The sequence below is a fragment of the Dicentrarchus labrax genome, unplaced genomic scaffold, assembly GCF_905237075.1.
Source record: "Dicentrarchus labrax unplaced genomic scaffold, dlabrax2021, whole genome shotgun sequence".
NCBI lineage: Eukaryota > Metazoa > Chordata > Actinopteri > Moronidae > Dicentrarchus > Dicentrarchus labrax.
In genome coordinates this window covers 540,543-559,120 of record NW_026136701.1, presented here as the reverse complement: position 1 = coordinate 559,120, position 18,578 = coordinate 540,543, and the positions used below count along the sequence as shown (strand labels likewise).

Genomic DNA, 18,578 nt, shown 5'->3' with positions numbered 1-18,578 from the left:
TTAAAAGTTTCAAAGTTTCAAAATATAAAGGTTAAAAGTTATCGACGAGCAGCGGCAGCATATCGCGACAGCGTTCACTCGTGCCGTGTTGGATGACAAATCATGAGTTATCCGCAGCCTCGTACTCTTATTCACTGTCTATTTTTGCTGGAAACTCACAGGAAAAAATAGGCGAGACTCTAACTCTCGAGTGAAGCGTTGCTGCAACCGCAGCCTGAGACGCGTAACTCACGTGGACAGTGTGGCTGCTCTTAACAGGCTCTGTTTTGACAAATTCACTGTTTTCTTCTTATTGTTCCATGTATTAGCTCTTTGGCTGTTTTAACTCCATACTTTTCTAATGCAGGACGAGGCTGTTTATCAGAGAGTGAAGGCTCTGTGAATATAGCTTGTGTTCAGGTCTTTAAAGTTTACATCTTAAATAATAATCTAAATTTTAAGAAAAACAATTTCATTTTCTTCACAGAAATGAATGAGATATAGGCTTACTGTGTTTCCTTACATCCTTTAAAATCAAGAAGGCCTCACAACCTCCGTGAAGCCTAGTGGGGGTCCTAACCCCCAAAACTATTTGTTTAATACACAGTTTTGTATATATGTGTACGTGTGTGTGTGTGTGTGTGTGTGTGTGTGTGTGTGTGTGTGTGTGTGTGTACATATCACCCATCAGTGTTAAATATAAATCCTGTATATTGTATATAAACATGTATGTATACTGTACAACCAGCAACTTCAAGCGCTTTTACACTACGTGCCACATTCACCCTTTCACACACATTCACTCAGTGATGGCAAAGTCCATTGAATGGAAACTAACGCATTCATACACATTCACACACCGATGCACAGCATCGGGAGCAGTTTGGGGTTCAGTATCTTCGGATACTTCGACATGTGGCAGGAGCAGCCGGGGATCAAACCAACCCATACAATATTTATTTTTTTGCACTATTTGTGTTGTTTACAATTTACAGAAACCCTTGAATTGTATATAGACACTGAATGTTGTTGGTCATTGTTGCTTGCCCCCAGCTCTCACAAGCGCAAGAGCCGTGCTGGGGAACTGGAGCGCTGGCCACCGGTACTAGTGAGGCCACGTTCTTCAGTTCTTGGACCTGTGATTCTGAACAGCAGTCGAGCAGTACCAGCCAGAGGAGAAAGGTCCTGAAGTCCCTCCATCACTACAACAAAGTAGGCTGAAACTCACATACCCTGCCCGGTCCACACACGCACAAGAAAGAGCTGGTGTCTGTCTGTAAACTTTGATTCCCATCGTTAAGCTTAGGAGAATTTTAGTTGAGGGCCTCGTAGTTTTAAAATTTTATGCCCATAATATTTAAATCCACTAGTTGCATCGCAAAATCCACCATCGTTCCTGAATCACCCAATATCAATGATTCATTGACTGTCCACATATTCTGTTATTTGTTGTCATTTGTGTCTACATTATCATTTCATACTATTTACTCCACATACACCTATTCTGTAAGTACTTGTAAGCATATAATAGGTCAGCTTTGTCGTCCTTGTTTAGCTGTTCATTTATCTTGCTATTGCAACTGTGTGTAACATTGAAAGCAACTTAAAAACGGGGGCAAATGCCTTGTATGTGTACACACACAAGGCCAATAAAGCTGATTCCGATTCAAATCCTTTTGTAAATACAGGCAAATGTACTTTGACTGTTTAGCACAGCAAAAGGGGAAAAAAACCCAAAACATAATTAGTATATAATTAATATACCATTATTGGTATCTGTTTAACCAACTAAATCATCTGTGTTCATATAGTACCATAGGTTGATCAGAAGTTACTATATTTATTAGTAAACTATTTACTGAAGAGTCTTGCTACAGAAGTATTTCTATATATATTATCTATATTTATATATTACTATATTACAATGCAGATATTTAGCAACATGTTCCTTTAAATCACACAACATTTTTTTTGTTTTGATGTATTTAACTTTGCTAATTTTGTCTCAAAGACCTGGAAAAGAAGGCAAGATAGACTGTTTCATTAGAGACTCAGTCAGGGATTTGGGTCTGTACTATCTATTGATAGTCTTAAAATAGGAATGTGAAAGATGCTTTTCTTGTTTATATATATGTGTAAATGTGTATACATAAAAATGTCATCATTCATTCATCATTCAAAAATCATTCATGTCATGTATGGCTTTGTCATGGTTTTATAAGCAGAAAGATAAATCAAACTGAAGATTATACACTGTACCTCAGGGTTGCAGGTAGTATTGGCATAGGGGCAGCTCACATCAGGAGACATCACTTTGTAGACAGCTTCACCTGAGGATGCCAGGTAACTGGTTTCACAGTGCTTGTTAAAGAGAAAGCTAATGAGATAGAAAATCCACTTTCTGTCCTCTGGATACAGAGAGCTAGAGTTTCACAAATAAACATTTGAACATCTACAAATGAATCTCTTAGCTCTGAATGACAAACATTTAACATAAAATGTAAATGTTTCCATTCTTCCTGTTGAAGGATACACAGCAGTAACTGCCCAGTAGGAGATGAAAACAGTCAGCAAAAGGAAGGTGATGACTGGATAGAATAGCGTGGACATGATGTGGCCAATGGCTCTGCAACAACAGACAAATTGTAAGGCAATGAAAGCAACTCTGTATCTGATTTTTATGAGTTTCCATTACTGTCTTTAGGGTTCATACTTGCTGGCCTCTCTGAGCAGGGCGATAGCCACTCGGACTCTTCTCCTTAAGAAGATCAACATCAGCAAGATGGATGCTTCTGTCGCTCCCAGAGACACCACTAGCAAACACAAACAATTCAATTCAATTAATTTTTATTTGTATAGTACCAATTCATAACAGAAGTTATCTCAGGACACTTTTCAAATAGAGCAGGTCTAGACCGAACTCCTTATAACATTTACAACAGTTTATGCTGCTTATAAAATAACCATTATACCATTATTACCATTATAAAATATGCTGAAAATAACCTAAAATGGCACCACGGACGGTTGCCTCGGTGTGTTGGTGCGCTTTGTTTTTTTGTTTTTTTTCAGTTGTTGGCTGTGATACCCGGAGCTTTTTCACTAGAGAAGAGCTCATGAACATCAGGGGAATAACTCTAGCTGATCTCTTTCCCATTTTTCTTCTTTCTTCCGTGGAATTATTGGACACTGTGTTCAAAGGTGCGCTCACCTTTGCTCGCAGGAGGAGAGGGAACGTGCTGGTCCGCTTGTGCGTCTCCGCCAGCGCGGACATCGCACACCGTTACCTGGAATATTCCTCTCCAAAGTGCGTTCACTGTGCAACAAAATGGACGAATTTCAGCTACTTCTGGGGAAAAACAGTGACTTTTCTTCATCCTCTGTTTTATGCTTCACGGAGACATGGCTGGGTGGATCGATACCGGACGCTGCAGCTGGCAGGCTTCCAACTCCTCAGAGCGGATCGTGACACTGAACTCTCCAGCAAATCGAAGGGTGGAGTTATCTGTTTTTATACCAACAGTAGCTGGTGCAATGATGTGACAGTGATCCAACAGCACTGCTCTTCTACTCTGGAATATTTTATCATAAACTGCAAACCTTCGAGTTCGTCTCATTCATTCTGGTTGGTGTTTACGTTCCACTGCAGGCCAACGTGCAGGACGCACAGCGCATGCTCGCGGACCAGATACTGTGTGTGGAGCTGACTAAAGCCATAGATATACATACGCCGCATCGACTGCCACCGCCCACTAGAGCGGCGTGCCTACAGGGCGGCCTTCTTGGAACAGGGCTAGCAGAGGCAGCGGTGCATCAACCTACGAAGGAAAGAGGTACTCAATCTCAAAGTAGAATTATTCGCAGAATTTTGGACCGATTTCCAAACGTATTAATTTGTTAAAAACGTCACACATGTAGCTATGATACAGGGTGCTTGGATATTTTAAAAATGCTGGTTTTACTACCCAAATACAAATTCTACTTAATGTTATCAGCAGACGAGCTTCTGACAGAACATTTGTGAATAAAAGATGCCGGACTTCTGTGCCGCGTATGGATGCTTTAATGAGCGGAGCATACAAACCAGATCTCGTGGGAGACAGCAGATCCTATGTCTACAATGATAATAATAATTAAAGCTGCAAGCAAAGTTGGGCGGGACCTCGCACTCCACGCAACTTGGGGCGGGCTGTGGCCACGCCGCATGCCGTCGTAACACGTGCGGACCACAACATGAAAATCTGCCGTTAATCAGCTCAAAATCGCCACGCAGCGCTTACTTCCTGTTGCCAGTAGGTGGCGCTATCACTATGTCTGAATGTTGTCATGTAGACATGTTCAAGGCGAGACTGTGATAACACACGTGAGGTTTCATTGAGATTGGACCACGTACGCTGAAGTTATGAGGACGTGTTCAGGGCAAAACTGTTTCAGAATATATGAAGTTTATTGGAGATTGGACATTGCACACTGAAGTTATGAGCACTATTTTATGGCGAATCTGCTGAAATGGACAAGTTGTCACTGGTACGCGGTTTAATGTACAGTCACAGCTCAACTTTTCAATGTTTGTATGATGACAGAATTCAAAGTGGCCAACTTTGACCTCACGCCACAGACACGCCGTTCAACGTACAGTCTCAAATACCACAACTTTTTAATCAGCACCATTTTTTGACTGTACTGACCAATTTTGAAGTAGATCCGATAAATTCCCTAGGAGGAGTTTGTTCAAATACATCGCAAAAAGTTCGCGGAAAGTGAAACTTTTAATCAAAATGGCCGACTTCCTGTGGGGTTTCGGGTATAGGTCCAAGAGGCTTTTTTGTATGTCCCGGCATGTTACACGTGCCTACCGAGTTTCGTACATATCGGTGAAACGTGGCGCCGGGGCTGCTGTTATTTTATCCTGTAGGGGGTGCTACAAACACTCTACACGTGCCCTGTGAATTTCATATTCATAACTATTACGGTCTCCGCACAGTGATTTACCGTGCCACCAGAGCGACCCCCTAGTGGCGGATTGTTGACACATTTTTTAGCGAGCCTCATGGAGCCATGGGGAAGCATTTTACCAAGTTTCATCTTAATCACACATACCGTTGTAGAGATATAAACTTCCACATTTTAAAGAGCGCCACCTTTTGGCAATGGCCTGAAATTGTGCACGATGCTTAAGGAAGACATGTGGAACTATGGACCCAAGTTTGGTGTCAATCAGACATACCAATGTGGAGAAATGGTCCACTTCCTTTTTTGACGAAAAATCTACAGGAAGTTGGAATTTTATAGCGTTCTTATTTTTTGAAATTTCAAAAATGTTCAAATTACTCTTTTTGCCAGGGCGGTCCCCAGGTGCTAGTTGAAAAATTTTGTGCGAATCAGACAAAGCGTGTAAGAGGAACACGAAAAAGTAGTTTAAGAACCCCTTCGACTGCAAAAATGCAGTCGAAGGGGGCTAAGAATAATTAAAGCTGCAAGCAGCGTTGAACGGGATCTCGCGCCTGGCGCGCGTCGGGGCGTGCTGCGGCCGCGTCACATGCCGTGGGGGTATGCGTCACGTGCCGTCGTAACAAGTGCGGACCACAACATGAAAATGTCATGTAAATCAGCTCAAAATCGCCACGCAGCACTTACTTCCTGTTGCCACTAGGTGGCGCTATCACTGTGTGTTCAGGGCAGGACTCTTATCAGACAAGTGAAGTTTGGAGCCGATTGGACAATGTACTCTCAAGTTATAGCTAATTCGTGTTTCGTGGCGATACATCAAAATTTACCGCCACGCCACAGACACGCCCCCTCACCACAGTCAACATATATCAACAACAATGTGTTTTGCATTTTATGAGTAAATTTCAGCTGGATTTATTCATCCTGCTAGGAGTAGAACATGAAAGCATAAAACGTGATACTTCCTGTTGCCAAAGTTCTCCGTTTTAAAGAGCGCCACCTAGTGGTGATGGCCTGAAATTGTGCACAATGGCTAAGGAAGACATGGGGAACTATGGACCCAAGGTTGGTGTCAATCGGACATGCCATTGTGGAAAAATACTCCACTTCCTCTTTTGAACAAAAATCCACAGGAAGTGCTAATTTTATAACTTGCTTATTTTTAGAAATATCATAATTCTTTCAATTAGTTTATTATTAGGACGATCCCCAGATGCTACGTGCAACATTTTGTGCGAATCGGACAAAGCACATAGGAGGAACACGAAAAAGTAGTTTATGGACATTTTGTTTCTCTAGCCGAAAAAAAACTCCAGGGGGTAATGTGCATGGCCTATATGGGGAGATTCAGCTTCATTCACCGAGCGCGTGGATATACGTTTTTTGAATGTGTGACAAACTATACAAAAGTTAGCCTAAACGCACTTTAAAATATAAAACGTGATACTTCCTGTTGCCACTAGGTGGCGCTCTGAGTATTACTGAATATTATCACATAGATGGGTTCAGGGCGGGACTCTTATCAGACGTGAAGTTTCGTTGCAGTCGGATCATGTATGCAGAAGTTATGACGAATCCCTCTTTTTATGGCGAAGGATCGAAATTGGATGCCACGGGACACCACGCCACGGGCAGGAGGTTTGACGAAAAAAACTGAAGAGCACAACTTTTAATGGTGAATGTGTTTAGATGGCTGTGTCCAAATCTGATGTCGGTCCGATAAATGCCCTAGGAGGAGTTCGTTCAAATACAACGTGTGTAAATCGCCAAAAATGGCCACAAAATCCAAAATGGCGGACTTTCTGTTGGGTTTGAGGTATGGGTCCTTGAGACTTTTCTGCTTCTTTTATCATGATACACATGCGTAGCAATTTTCGTACATGTGGGCCTTACGTGTCTTGGGGGCTGATTGGCTTAGCCGTTTGGCGGCGCCCGTGCACGGGGACAATGTCATATCGGTATTTTCGCTACGTTTGGATTTTGTGCAAATTTTCATGACTTTTTGAGCATGCTGCGGGGGTCAAATATGCGGTCAAAGAGGCACAAAATAATAATAATAATTCTAACAGGAACAATAGGGTCTTGCACTTGTCAGTGCTCGATCCCTAATAATAAGAAAAGGTAAGAAATCGAGCAAAAACAATAGGGACCTCCAGCGGTCGCTGGCTCGGTCCCAAATAAAGATTTCTCGCCATGAATTCTGGCACCTCTGGGCATCTCTGTGTTCCTTCATTGAAGGATCGTACAGATCGTCCATCTTCGAGTGGTGCGCGACCTGGCGTGACTCGGCCAGAAATTAAAACTCTGTGAACCTGTTACGAGGACATTAAAGCAGTGGTCCAGTGAAGCTGCGGAGGATCTCCAGGCGTGTTTGGACTCTACGGACTTGGATGTTTTCAGGACTGCTACTGAAAGTCTGGATGAGTACACAGAGGCTGTGACATCATACATCAGCTTCTGTGAGGACTGCTGTATACCATCATGCACCAGGGTGAGTAACAACGACAAACCCTGGTTCACAGCCAAACTCAGACAGTTACGGTTGCAGAAGGAGCAAGCGTTTAGGAGGGGAGACAGGGACAAGTTTAAGGAGTCTAAGTACAATTTAGGAAGGCGGTGAAGAAGCTAAACGACAGTACTCTGACTCTAACAAACTACAAGCCCAAAACCACCCACTCTATCAACGACTTGCGCCTGGCAAATGAGCTGAATGGGTTCTACTGCCACTTCGACAGATAAAGGAGCAGTCCTGACACCTTCCCCCTGTGACACCCCTCAACAGCTCCACCTCACCAGTGTCGTCGTCCCCCCCCCCCCAGCAGGAGCCAGGGCCACTCTACAACTTCACACCTATGTGAATCCCTGCTCCTCCACCACAGTGACGACTCTCTGCCGACAAGAGAGGGACGTCAACAGGCTCTTTCAGAGGCAGAACCCCCACAAAGCAGCCGGACCAGATTCTGTCTCTCCATCCTCCCTGAAGCACTGTGCTGACCAGCTGTCTCCGGTGTTCACGGACATCTTCCAACACCTCATTGGAGACATGTCATGTGCCTGCTTCAAGTCATCCACCATCATCCCTGTCTCCAAAAAAGCAAGGACCACAGGACAAAATGACTACAGACCTGTTGCCCTCACCTCTGTGGTCATGAAGTCTTTTGAGCGCCTTGTGCTATCCCACCTGAAAGCCATAACAGACCCACTCCTGGACCCCCTGCAGTTCGCCTACAGAGCCAACAGGTCTGTAGATGATGCAGTTAACATGGCCCTGCACTTCACAGGAACCTACACCAGGATCCTGTTTGTGGACTTCAGCTCTGCGTTTAACACCATCAACCCAGCTCTGCTACAGGACAAACTCTCCCAGCTCACTGTGCCTGACTCCACCTGCAGGTGGATCACAGACTTCCTGTCTGACAGGAAACAGCACGTGAAGCTGGGGAAAAATGTCTCTGACTCCCAGACCATCAGCACCGGTTCCCCCCAAGGCTACTCTACTCTTCTCCCCGTACACCAACAGCTGCACCTCCAGTCACCAGTCCGTCAGGCTACTGAAGATTGCGGATGACACCTGCCTCATTGGGCTCATCTCTGGTGGAGATTAGACTGCCTACAGATGGGAGATTGACCATCTGGTGACCTGGTGCAGCCAGAACAACCTGGAGCTAAACGCTCTAAAAACAGTGGAGATGGTTGTGGACTTTAGAAAGAACCCAGCCCCACCTGCCCCCATCATCCTGTGTGACTCCCCAGTTGACTCTGTGGAGTCCTTCCGCTTCCTGGGTACCATCATCACCCAGGACCTCAAGTGGGAGCTGAACATCAGCTCCCTCACCAAGAAAGCCCAGCAGAGGATGTACTTCCTGCAGCAGCTGGGGAAGTTCAACCTGCCAAAGATGATGATGGTGCACTTCTACACCGCCATCATCGAGTCCATCCTCACCTCATCCATCACCATCTGGTACGCTGCTGCCACTGCCAAGGACAAGGGCAGACTGCAGCGCATCATTCGATCTGCTGAGAAGGTGATCGGCTGCAATCTGCCATCCCTCCAGGACCTGTACGTCTCTAGGACCCTCAGGCGTGCAGGCAAGATTGTGGCTGACCCCTCCCAACCCAGCCACAAACTCTTTGAACCTCTCCCCTCTGGCAGGAGGCTGCGGTCCATCAGGACCAAAACCTCTCGCCACAAAAACAGTTTCTTTCCGTCTGCAGCTGGCCTCATTAACAAGGCGTGGACCCCCCACTGTCACTGACTCTTATACCCACCCTGTATATATGCATTACATTAATGCACTCCTGTCTTCTGTACAGTTTTCCTATCTTTTCTTATCTTTCTTATCTTTATTTATCTATATTTTTAAAAAAGTACTTTATTCTTGTGTGATTTTTGTGTGACTTGTATATTTTTGTGTGATTTATACATTTTTATTTTCTTTATTTTTGTGTGATTGTATATTTTAAGCACCACAAGACAAATTCCTTGTATGTGTAAAAACCTACCTGGCAATAAATCTCATTCTTATTCTGATTCTGATTCTGATTATAGTTTCAAGGCTGAGGCTGTTGCATAGTGTCCTTGCAAAGTAAACCAGCAGACATTCATGATCAATTGGTTTACTTGGATTGAGTTTACTTACAAATGAACATAATATTTTATACATTTTATTGGACATACAAAATTGCCACCCCATTGTCCCTACCTCTTCCACTCCGCACTGTACTTCAGAGGCTATAGCAGGCTCTATTTTAAAGCTACAGTGAAGATACTGGTATCTTATGAAACTAGCACATCCATTGGTACTAACCATGTCATGCTCGCATGTCGAGAAGAGGGCAAAATAATGCTTTAAAGGGTAAATTTTGGCAATGGAAAAACTGGCAGGGTCATTTTCAAAGGTATCCTTTGATTTCTGCATGTGGTATAAATGAGTTATTTACACCTAGTGTACTGAGTATTTCTGCAAACTGTGGCCCCCACTTCATGCCACGCCTGCATAACTCCTTCTTGCACTGAAAATTACAAATGAGGCATAAAGCAGGCTATCCAACAAATGTCTGATAAGTGCTGCTTCATTAAGGATTGAATGAAAAGCACGTCTTTTGAATAGTACACGGCTGTGGCTCAGAGCGGGTCGTCCACTAATCGGAAGGTTGTTGGTTCGATCCCTGGCTCCTCCTGCTACATGTCGAAGTATCCTTGGGCAAGATACTGAACCCGAAACTGCTCCTGATGCTGTACATCGTTGAGTGAATGTGAATGAATGAGTTAGTTTCTAAATGTGACATGTAGTGTAAAAGCTCTTTGAGTGGTCGGAAGACTAAAAAGGTGCTATACATTTACAGGTCTTTTTTGTCAAATGAAACTACACTATCCACCCAAGAGAAAGCGCATTCATTCCTCTTAAGTACTTCAAAGGAAGAGAGTTTACTTGAAAATAGTACCTAAGGGATGTATAGTCACACTTAACTTGACCAAATATCCAAGGGTTAGAATCTGGATTGTAATGACTGACAGACTTACATAATATGATCCATGTCTGTGTGAGCTGTAGATAGATCTGCAGGTCAGTCTGCAGGCCAACTTCTATAATGGCAACATCAGAGCCTGGTCTGAGTCTGAGCTGGGACAACTCCATGGAACAGTACCACATACCTGCACACACACACACACACACAACACATACAATAGTAGTTTGAAGAAAGTTAATAGGAAGAATCATAAACGTTTCCACTGCCTGAGCTGAAGAGTTGTTCTTTTCCAATCTGTCTGTCTCTACCATCATTTCCACAGTAACTGACAGCAGTAGAGGAGGAGTTGACAGATTCTCACATTACATTAGAACGATAAAATTCAGGTAGAAATTCCTTTAAAACAGTGTAAAGTCCTGAGTATACACACCATATGCCAGCAGCAGTATGACAGTGATGATGGTCATCCACAATAGCAACCCAGCTGTGAACCTCAGTAGCAGGATGAAGACCAGACTAACAGCAAAGGATAACAGCAGACCTCTGTAACACATGCACAGATACAAAGGGAAGAATAAAAACATCATGTCAAAATATAAGGTTTTGCTGTAGATGCAACTTCAACTTGAAAATCACCCTCGGCTCACTTGTTCAGATTCTAAAATTTCAACAACCTCAACATGCAAAGTAAATGATTTCAGGTTTATCATTCTAAAAAGTGCAGGCATAAAGACAAAAATATCATGTACTTTTTTTTTTTTTTGATGAACAATGTTGAGACAAAGTTCATGTTGTGTTTTTTCTGTATGTGTCTGTGTTGTTTATGTAGTTACATGAGTATCCATGTCCATGATTTGGCATAATCTTCCACTATCTTTATGCCCAGCTCTTTAGTGTCCACTAGACCAGTTATACCTCTGCAAGGGAGAGAGAGCAAAGAGTGTCAATATACAGACAAAGGTAGGAATTTTACTAGAAATTAAAAACAGAGACTGGCCCTACTGAAGTCACATGTATATCAAAGACAAATATATTAAAAATAAGTTTTTATGATCCATGTACATCACTTGACTATACTCATTTGCAGTCAGGGTCTAGATGAGCTATTTTCCTCTTGATCACTGAAATTTATGTGTTCATATGTCCACACCTTGAGAACTACGTACTCTATTCCCAATCCCTAAATCACATTCCCTCACAATGTGAGATTTATTTTTTCTAAAACACATGAAGATTTGCACATGTGCTCTCCGTCACCAGTCAACTGAGAGGGAATGACACGCAGCAAAGGGCCAATGGTTGGACTCGAACCCATAGCCGCTGCAGTAAGGCCCCACCAGGTGAGCTACAGGGCGCCCCAGATGAATTGTTTTAAATTAGATTTTTTTTTTTAAGGAAGTTTGGGGCTGATTTGTTGCCACTCCAAATTCACACAGCTTTTCTCTGGAAGACAGAGATCAGGTCTCAATGAGGATAACGACAACCCATTAAAAATACTAGAATATCAGATCATTTATCATCTGGATAACATGTCCTGATACAGATTTAATACCATATGTAAATGGGGAAACAGCAAAAGAAATAATTTGTTTGTTAATATGTAAAAGAAGAAGACGTGACAGTACTTGGCAGCATGTTGGAGTTCAGTGACACTGCGTGCCATTTCCAGAGCATCTTTAAACCTGGTTCTGTTAGCTACAGTCACAGTCCCATTCAGAGTGATGAAGTCTGGTAGACATCTCTGGAAAACTGACATACACACAGGCACACAAAGACAAATACTTCATATTGAGTCTGTATAATAGTTAAAAATATCAAGGGAACAAGCAACATGGTATTCCACCATCTAATTTTGTCAAGTGGGCACTTTTAAATGTAAAAAGGACATAATTAGTTGATATTTTGTAGTAAGTTCTCACGGAGAGAGCTGTCTCATCCTTACATGGTCTACTAGGCACAATCATGGAGGGACAGTCCTCATCTCGTAGAACCTGAGACACTGGCTAGAAGAAACAGTGGAGAGACAGGAGTGTTAGAATAAGAATATGTATGTGTGTTATGGTACTTTGTAAACAAAGACAACAAAAAACAACAAACAAAAAGTGTTTTTTAGGTCTACAGTAGGATTACATCATCAACAAAGATTCAGAGATGTATTCCCAATGGCAGTATATAATTAGTGGACGAAGCTCTGGGTCTGTGAAATAAGGGGCAATGTGGGAGTCGGTGAGAGTTTTGGAGATTTTGGATAAACCACTTACCCTTGATGAATTGTAGAAAGCTCTATACTCATGCTCAACAACAAGTCCCTGGGTTTAGATGGATACCCAATATAATTTTATAAACATTTCTAATTCTTTTGTCACCCTTATTTTTCAAAATGATCTCCAAAATCATCCATAGATTTAAAATTCCCTTGCCCTACAAAGGCAAAAGACCATAACACGTTTTTTTTGTTATCCAGCTAAATGAATTGTATACAGAAAATTGGAAATGTGGCAATTCTTTTAATTTTTAATAGTTATTATAAACGTTATTTATCTCCCTGTTTTGAGATAAAAAAAGATTTTCCATGTGAAGGCAAAAGGTATTACCTTCCATTTGATCACTCACTTGGTTAACTGATTACTATATAAAATCAGTATATAATAATAATGATAAAATTACATAACATTTAGTGATCATGGCACAATTAGGCTAAGAGTTTGGTTTTGTTTGTCAAGTAGTTAGTCTAAGCTAGTTAATATCTTTCTTGTAGCCTAACGTAATCTCTCTTACCTTGCGTATACAGCTGTAGAGCCAGAGTATTTTTTACATCTAATTGTGGTGAATTAAGGGTATATTTGAATGTGTAAGACTAGTTTGATGACAAGGAATAAAGTTACAGTGTGATTCACAGAGGCTCCAAACAAGACTCTAACTCTGGGGGAAAACGAGGACACAGCAGATACAGCCCAGGTAGGAGAGGAGAGGCATGAAGCAGGTAGAGAAGCGAGGGAGGTTGTGGGCATCCGAGAGGCAGTGACAGCGTGTAGAGAGACAATATTTCCATATCTTACCTAGAGTTGGTGACTGTTGGTCACAGTGTAAAGATTATAAAGACGGCTTAGTGAGTTTTAATTACTTTTCTGTCGGGTTTGAATGAAGTGTGTTTTAAGATCGCTTAACAAGGTCTTTGTTCATGCTCATTTCCCAGCTGGAACTACTGGGGTGGTTGGGGGGCACTAACATAGCACATACACATGCGCAAACATACATCTATATATATATATATCTATATATAGATATATATACATAAAAACCTTAACTGATGTTAAAGGATTCTACATGTTTTTTTTTCTGGGGGTTGTGAAAGTTAAGGTAAAGACAACCTACCATTTTCAAAATTGACTCAAAGATATTTGTCCACATGATAAAGCAGATTTTGAATGTTTCAAAAATGACTATAACTAATTTTTGACCAAATTAAAATGAAGGCATTTTGCCTTTGCACAGTACTGCCTTAATTACTTATCCCTTTATCCCCTTACTCCCTCACTTACTTATCCCTAAACCAAACAAAGACCCCCGCACACTGCTCTAACTACCACCCTATATCTTAACAGATGTTAAAATTATAGACAAAGCTTTGGCAATGAGACGGGAATCTGTAATTTCACCAGAAATTGTACATCCAGATATCTGCTGCTAGGTCTGAAAAACCAACATGGGGACGGCCATAATACAGAACTCGAAGCTTTAAAACAGTCCTCCACAAACCAAAGGGTTACGTCACGATAGGTTCACACTTATGTTCCTGAGGTCACTATACTTGGACATGCACCAATCCTTGGCTACACCATTTTGTCCATTAAAATTTGTATCAGGATCCACTTTGACAATATTGTTATACTGTACTCTATGCTGTAAATTCTCTCTCAGTATGTAGTATGTAGTATGTTTCGAAAGTATAGGTACCTTGTCAGGATTATTAAAGCCAGGCTTACAGAACAGTCTGTAATATTCCCAGTAACTCTTGCTGAGTTTGTGTTGCAGCTGCATCTCAGTATAAGTGGCAAACTTGTCTGGACACTTTGACACACACATCTGGAAGAAAATTGACACAAGCAGTACAGATGTTCTAAGTTATTGAGCATTAGAGTAATGTATGATACATTCAATATGTCTCTACCAAAAATCTGTGTTGTACTACAGTGCCTGAGCAGTATGTTAGTCTCTTTCCCTCTGTTACAATTTAATACTCTTTAGCTTAAACTGACTCAAATCAGTTGATGTGACCTTGATCAACTGATGCTGATTCATCATTAGTTTTTAATAGAGTACCTGAGTTGTGGGGCACTGTAGGTTGATGAGTATAGTCGGGTTGGTACATTTCAGGATGTTGAAATAGAATAGGATGGGTTTCTTCCTGTAAAAAAAGTGTGAACATCACGCACATACAATATATCAGCAACCTGACGTTCAACAAGTTAAGTTAGTTAGTTATTTTGCAGGGAAATATTGTCATTTTCCTTTCTTTTGTCTGCAATATCTGCTTGTTTTTGGACAGTGATTTCCTGACCCAGAATGCCTTTAATCAACCCCCAGAATAGAGATTGTTGCTTTATATGAAAGCAGGGCAGAGGCACATTTAATACTTAATATTGCCTTTATTTGATAGAGACAGCTGAAGATCGACAGGAAAGGGGGCGCAGAGAGAGAGGGGATGACACGCAGCAAAGGGCGGCAGCAACTCCGTATATGAGTCGCCAGCTCTACCGACTGAGCTAACCAGGCGCCCAATTGTACAGCCCTTTTAAGAACCCAAGTTACCAGGATTGTTTGCCTTTTAAACATATGACAAGAATAACAATGAAAAATATTACATTTTAAATAGTATAATTGGCTACTACCAGAAAGGCACTAGATATTATAAGGTGCTATTACATAATAGCACCTTATAATATCTAGTGCCTGGAAGTCCTGGATAATGTTATCCAGGACTTCCATATTCAGATTGTGACATCAACATCAAGACCTGTAAATTCTTTCCAAGCCTTTATTATTTAATTTTTCATTATATGGAATTCAGTTTTCTTAACAATCATTTTAGGTGTTTTGTATAAGCAGTACTGTGTGAGGTGAAGGAGACAGGAGCATGCCTGTATTCTGAAAACACTTAATTTAGATTGGCTGCTTTTAAATTTTGACATTATTTCTTTAAAATATAATTTAAAAGGATGCACTGATTATCAAAATAATTGGTGATTAATTAGTTTACAATTAATCAATTAATCGACTAATCTTGCAGCTTTCGTACCTAGTGAATGCAGTTTGCATCAACAATGTAACTATTTTCAGAGTAAAATCTGAATGCACAGATTTTTAGATTCAGTGTGACCACACTGAGGATATTATTATCTCCATAGTCCATTGCAAATAAACATCAATGAATCCACCTAGAAATCATAAAAGAACTTGCCAGAGAACATTACCATTTCATATATAATATCAGAGCACATCTGTGGATGAGGGGGGGTACCATACTTTAAAAACCCCTGACCTACAGAATTAAGAAAATTCCAGGCTATAATAAATAGCCCTTTGGTCTTTTAATGTCAGTGGGGTCCTCAGCTATGTCACTTGTAGTGTGAATATTTTACAAAGAAAGAGCTCTTCCACATGTAGCTACAAGGAATCACCCGTAGATGGCAACGCAAGCAAGAGAAACATACTGTATGTCTTGATTTCGAAGTCACACATCACACTTAATCCCACAAACCCTCTCACTTCTCCTGCAGCACGGAGAACTGTATGACTGATGTTTCACTGACAGTTTTATGAGAAGTTTCTTTTTGCTTTTGGTCTATACTGACCATTTTTGTCTGTCTCTAAACACTGAACTAAGATCATTTTAATAACTACATTTAGAAATGTTTCATGAGTCTGGGGTTTAATGGCATCAAAGGTCCAGTGTGTAGGATTTAGTGCTATCAAGCAGTGTAGAAACATGGCTGAAGGTGACCCACTCCCTGTAGATAAAATTGGCTCATTCGAAGGTAAAACATAATGATTCCTGTATTCAGGTGATTATACATAACACAGTTATGCATATTATATTCCATTTCTGCCAAAAGATCCTCCTAAATGTTGTACACTGGACCTTTCACATTGTATGACCTCCTAAAGGCTGTTTCAAAGACTTTGCTACTCTGGAACTCCAGACTAATACCCTATAGGGTGTTAAAGAGATCTGGCAACACATTCTCACTCCCAGTACGTCTTTTCCTTCCCGATACTGATACTGATACTGATACTGATATCTGAACTTTACCAATACATTTAGGTTTAGGCACAAAAAATAATTTGTTAGGTTTGGGAAAAGAAGTTAGGAAAAGAAGTTACGTTATGTTCTACGTTACTTGAAATAAATAGTTTACTTTTAGTTTCACACAGGAAAAGAACGGCAGTTTCACCTCTCTATGTGGATTTTCTTGCTCTTTTTACTACATCACATAGCTTAGACAGTGGGCGTGTCGAGAAAAAATGCTAGAGGGATTCCTACAGTGTCATATTTTGAAGTGGAGGGCCACGGACCAAGCTACAGTATTTGACAATTTGGGATTGAGACTGGGTTGGATCTGCTGTGTAGAGTGTAATAATTGTGACTTACGCATTGGAAGTTCCCTTCTGACCACAAAACTGGCCATAGCTGTCTGTTGGATGCAGCACCTTCTTGGGGTCCCCATGTAACCAGGCTAAATGGGCAGACAAGACAGATCATTTAACAAAGCAACAGAAGGCATTATAGAATCCTATAAGCAATTATACAATGTGGAGACTAGGTTCAGATCCAGTTGTTACAATATACATCTGATGTCTGAATATTTATTCATATAAATTGAAATTTATTTAAAGTTAAAATAAATGTCAGCAAAAAAATGTTTTTGTAAAACAATAAATAAATAAAATATGTGTATATATATATATATATATATATATTGACATAATTAAACTTAACCCTATAGGGGTGGGGTTATGAGTTGATACATCACAAATACAGTATATGAATAATATCACAAATGTCCATTAATCAAAATTAACCAGTACAAAATGGACAAAGACACCAAATTGTAAATAAAATACAAAAACCTAAACCTTTTTACCTAGTAGGAAAAAAACTGTTGATTCTCAGCCTTCAACTATCCTAATCAGTTAAACTCTGATGTTTAACTGTCTTTGCACAACACAACAGAGAGGGACTGAGACATCCGGAGACCAGAGCATCTCTCTGTGTGTTTTAAAACACTGAAATGGCATAAAAAGGCATAAAATGAGAAGATTTGTGTTTTGTGTACTTGTTTCTATGAATTAATTAATATTACCATTACCATTATGTATGCTAGTATTTTACCTCATTAAATAACATAAGCTGTAGGGCTGTGTATTGGCAAGAATCTGGCGATATGATACGTATCACGATTTAGGGGTTACAATTCAATGCAACATATTGTGATTCTCTAAAGAAATTTTGAGATTTTTTAAAAATCTAAATTTTAGAAAACTAACTAGCTAACTAACTAGAAAACTATTAAAAACACACCACTATATTCATAAAATCGAAGTAAAAAAAAAAGGTATGCACGACTATATCGGCAGCCGTAGATTGAACATTTTAACCTAACCTAATCTGCATTTGTGTCTATCAAAGTCAGATTACATTTACAACTATCTAGCAGAGAATTGGTACAATATCTTAAAAGAAAACATGGCAATACTCAAGTGTATTGATGTTTTCTTACAAACCTAATACACTGTGTGTCGCCCATAAGCATTACATCAAATCACTCAAAAGTCTAGTTTTGAAATGAAATGTAAAATGTAAGATAAAGTGTGTGTTGCATGATTTTAAAGAGGTAAGCTACTGTTCTCCTCCATGCAGACACTGGTCATTGCTCATGTGCGTCAGTTTGAAATCCCTTTGTTTCGTATTTTCAGGAAAGGAAGACATATTCTAAGAATGGACCAATAAATATTGGTTGATACCCATGTTTGTTGTGTTTTTCTTAAGGTGTGGCGGGTTGGAGACTATCCCCGCTGCACAAAGAAACTAGGATGGAGATGTTTTGTAGAATGAAAGTGCTCTCTTAATGACTTGCCCATCTCTGCATTTTACAGACAATTCATAAATATTCTAA

At 40.6% G+C, this 18,578-nt stretch overlaps 1 protein-coding gene across 2 annotated transcripts in view; it reads right to left on the bottom strand.

The window, feature by feature from the left end:
- Positions 1-18,578, bottom strand: part of LOC127369764 (choline transporter-like protein 5-A) — a 70,053-nt gene that overhangs the window by 21,509 nt on the left and 29,966 nt on the right. The window contains exons 4-15 of one of the 2 annotated variants that reach the window (XM_051411500.1): positions 17,054-17,138; positions 14,725-14,809; positions 14,359-14,487; positions 12,344-12,404; positions 12,027-12,150; positions 11,235-11,318; positions 10,832-10,944; positions 10,454-10,585; positions 3,191-3,295; positions 2,693-2,792; positions 2,513-2,605; positions 2,239-2,326 (exon numbers count right to left, since the gene is read on the bottom strand). In XM_051411500.1, coding sequence (XP_051267460.1) covers positions 2,239-2,326; positions 2,513-2,605; positions 2,693-2,792; positions 3,191-3,295; positions 10,454-10,585; positions 10,832-10,944; positions 11,235-11,318; positions 12,027-12,150; positions 12,344-12,404; positions 14,359-14,487; positions 14,725-14,809; positions 17,054-17,138 — 1,199 coding nt within the window. The remainder of the gene's footprint in view (positions 1-2,238; positions 2,327-2,512; positions 2,606-2,692; positions 2,793-3,190; positions 3,296-10,453; positions 10,586-10,831; positions 10,945-11,234; positions 11,319-12,026; positions 12,151-12,343; positions 12,405-14,358; positions 14,488-14,724; positions 14,810-17,053; positions 17,139-18,578) is intronic. The other variant, XM_051411507.1, reaches the window with a different exon arrangement.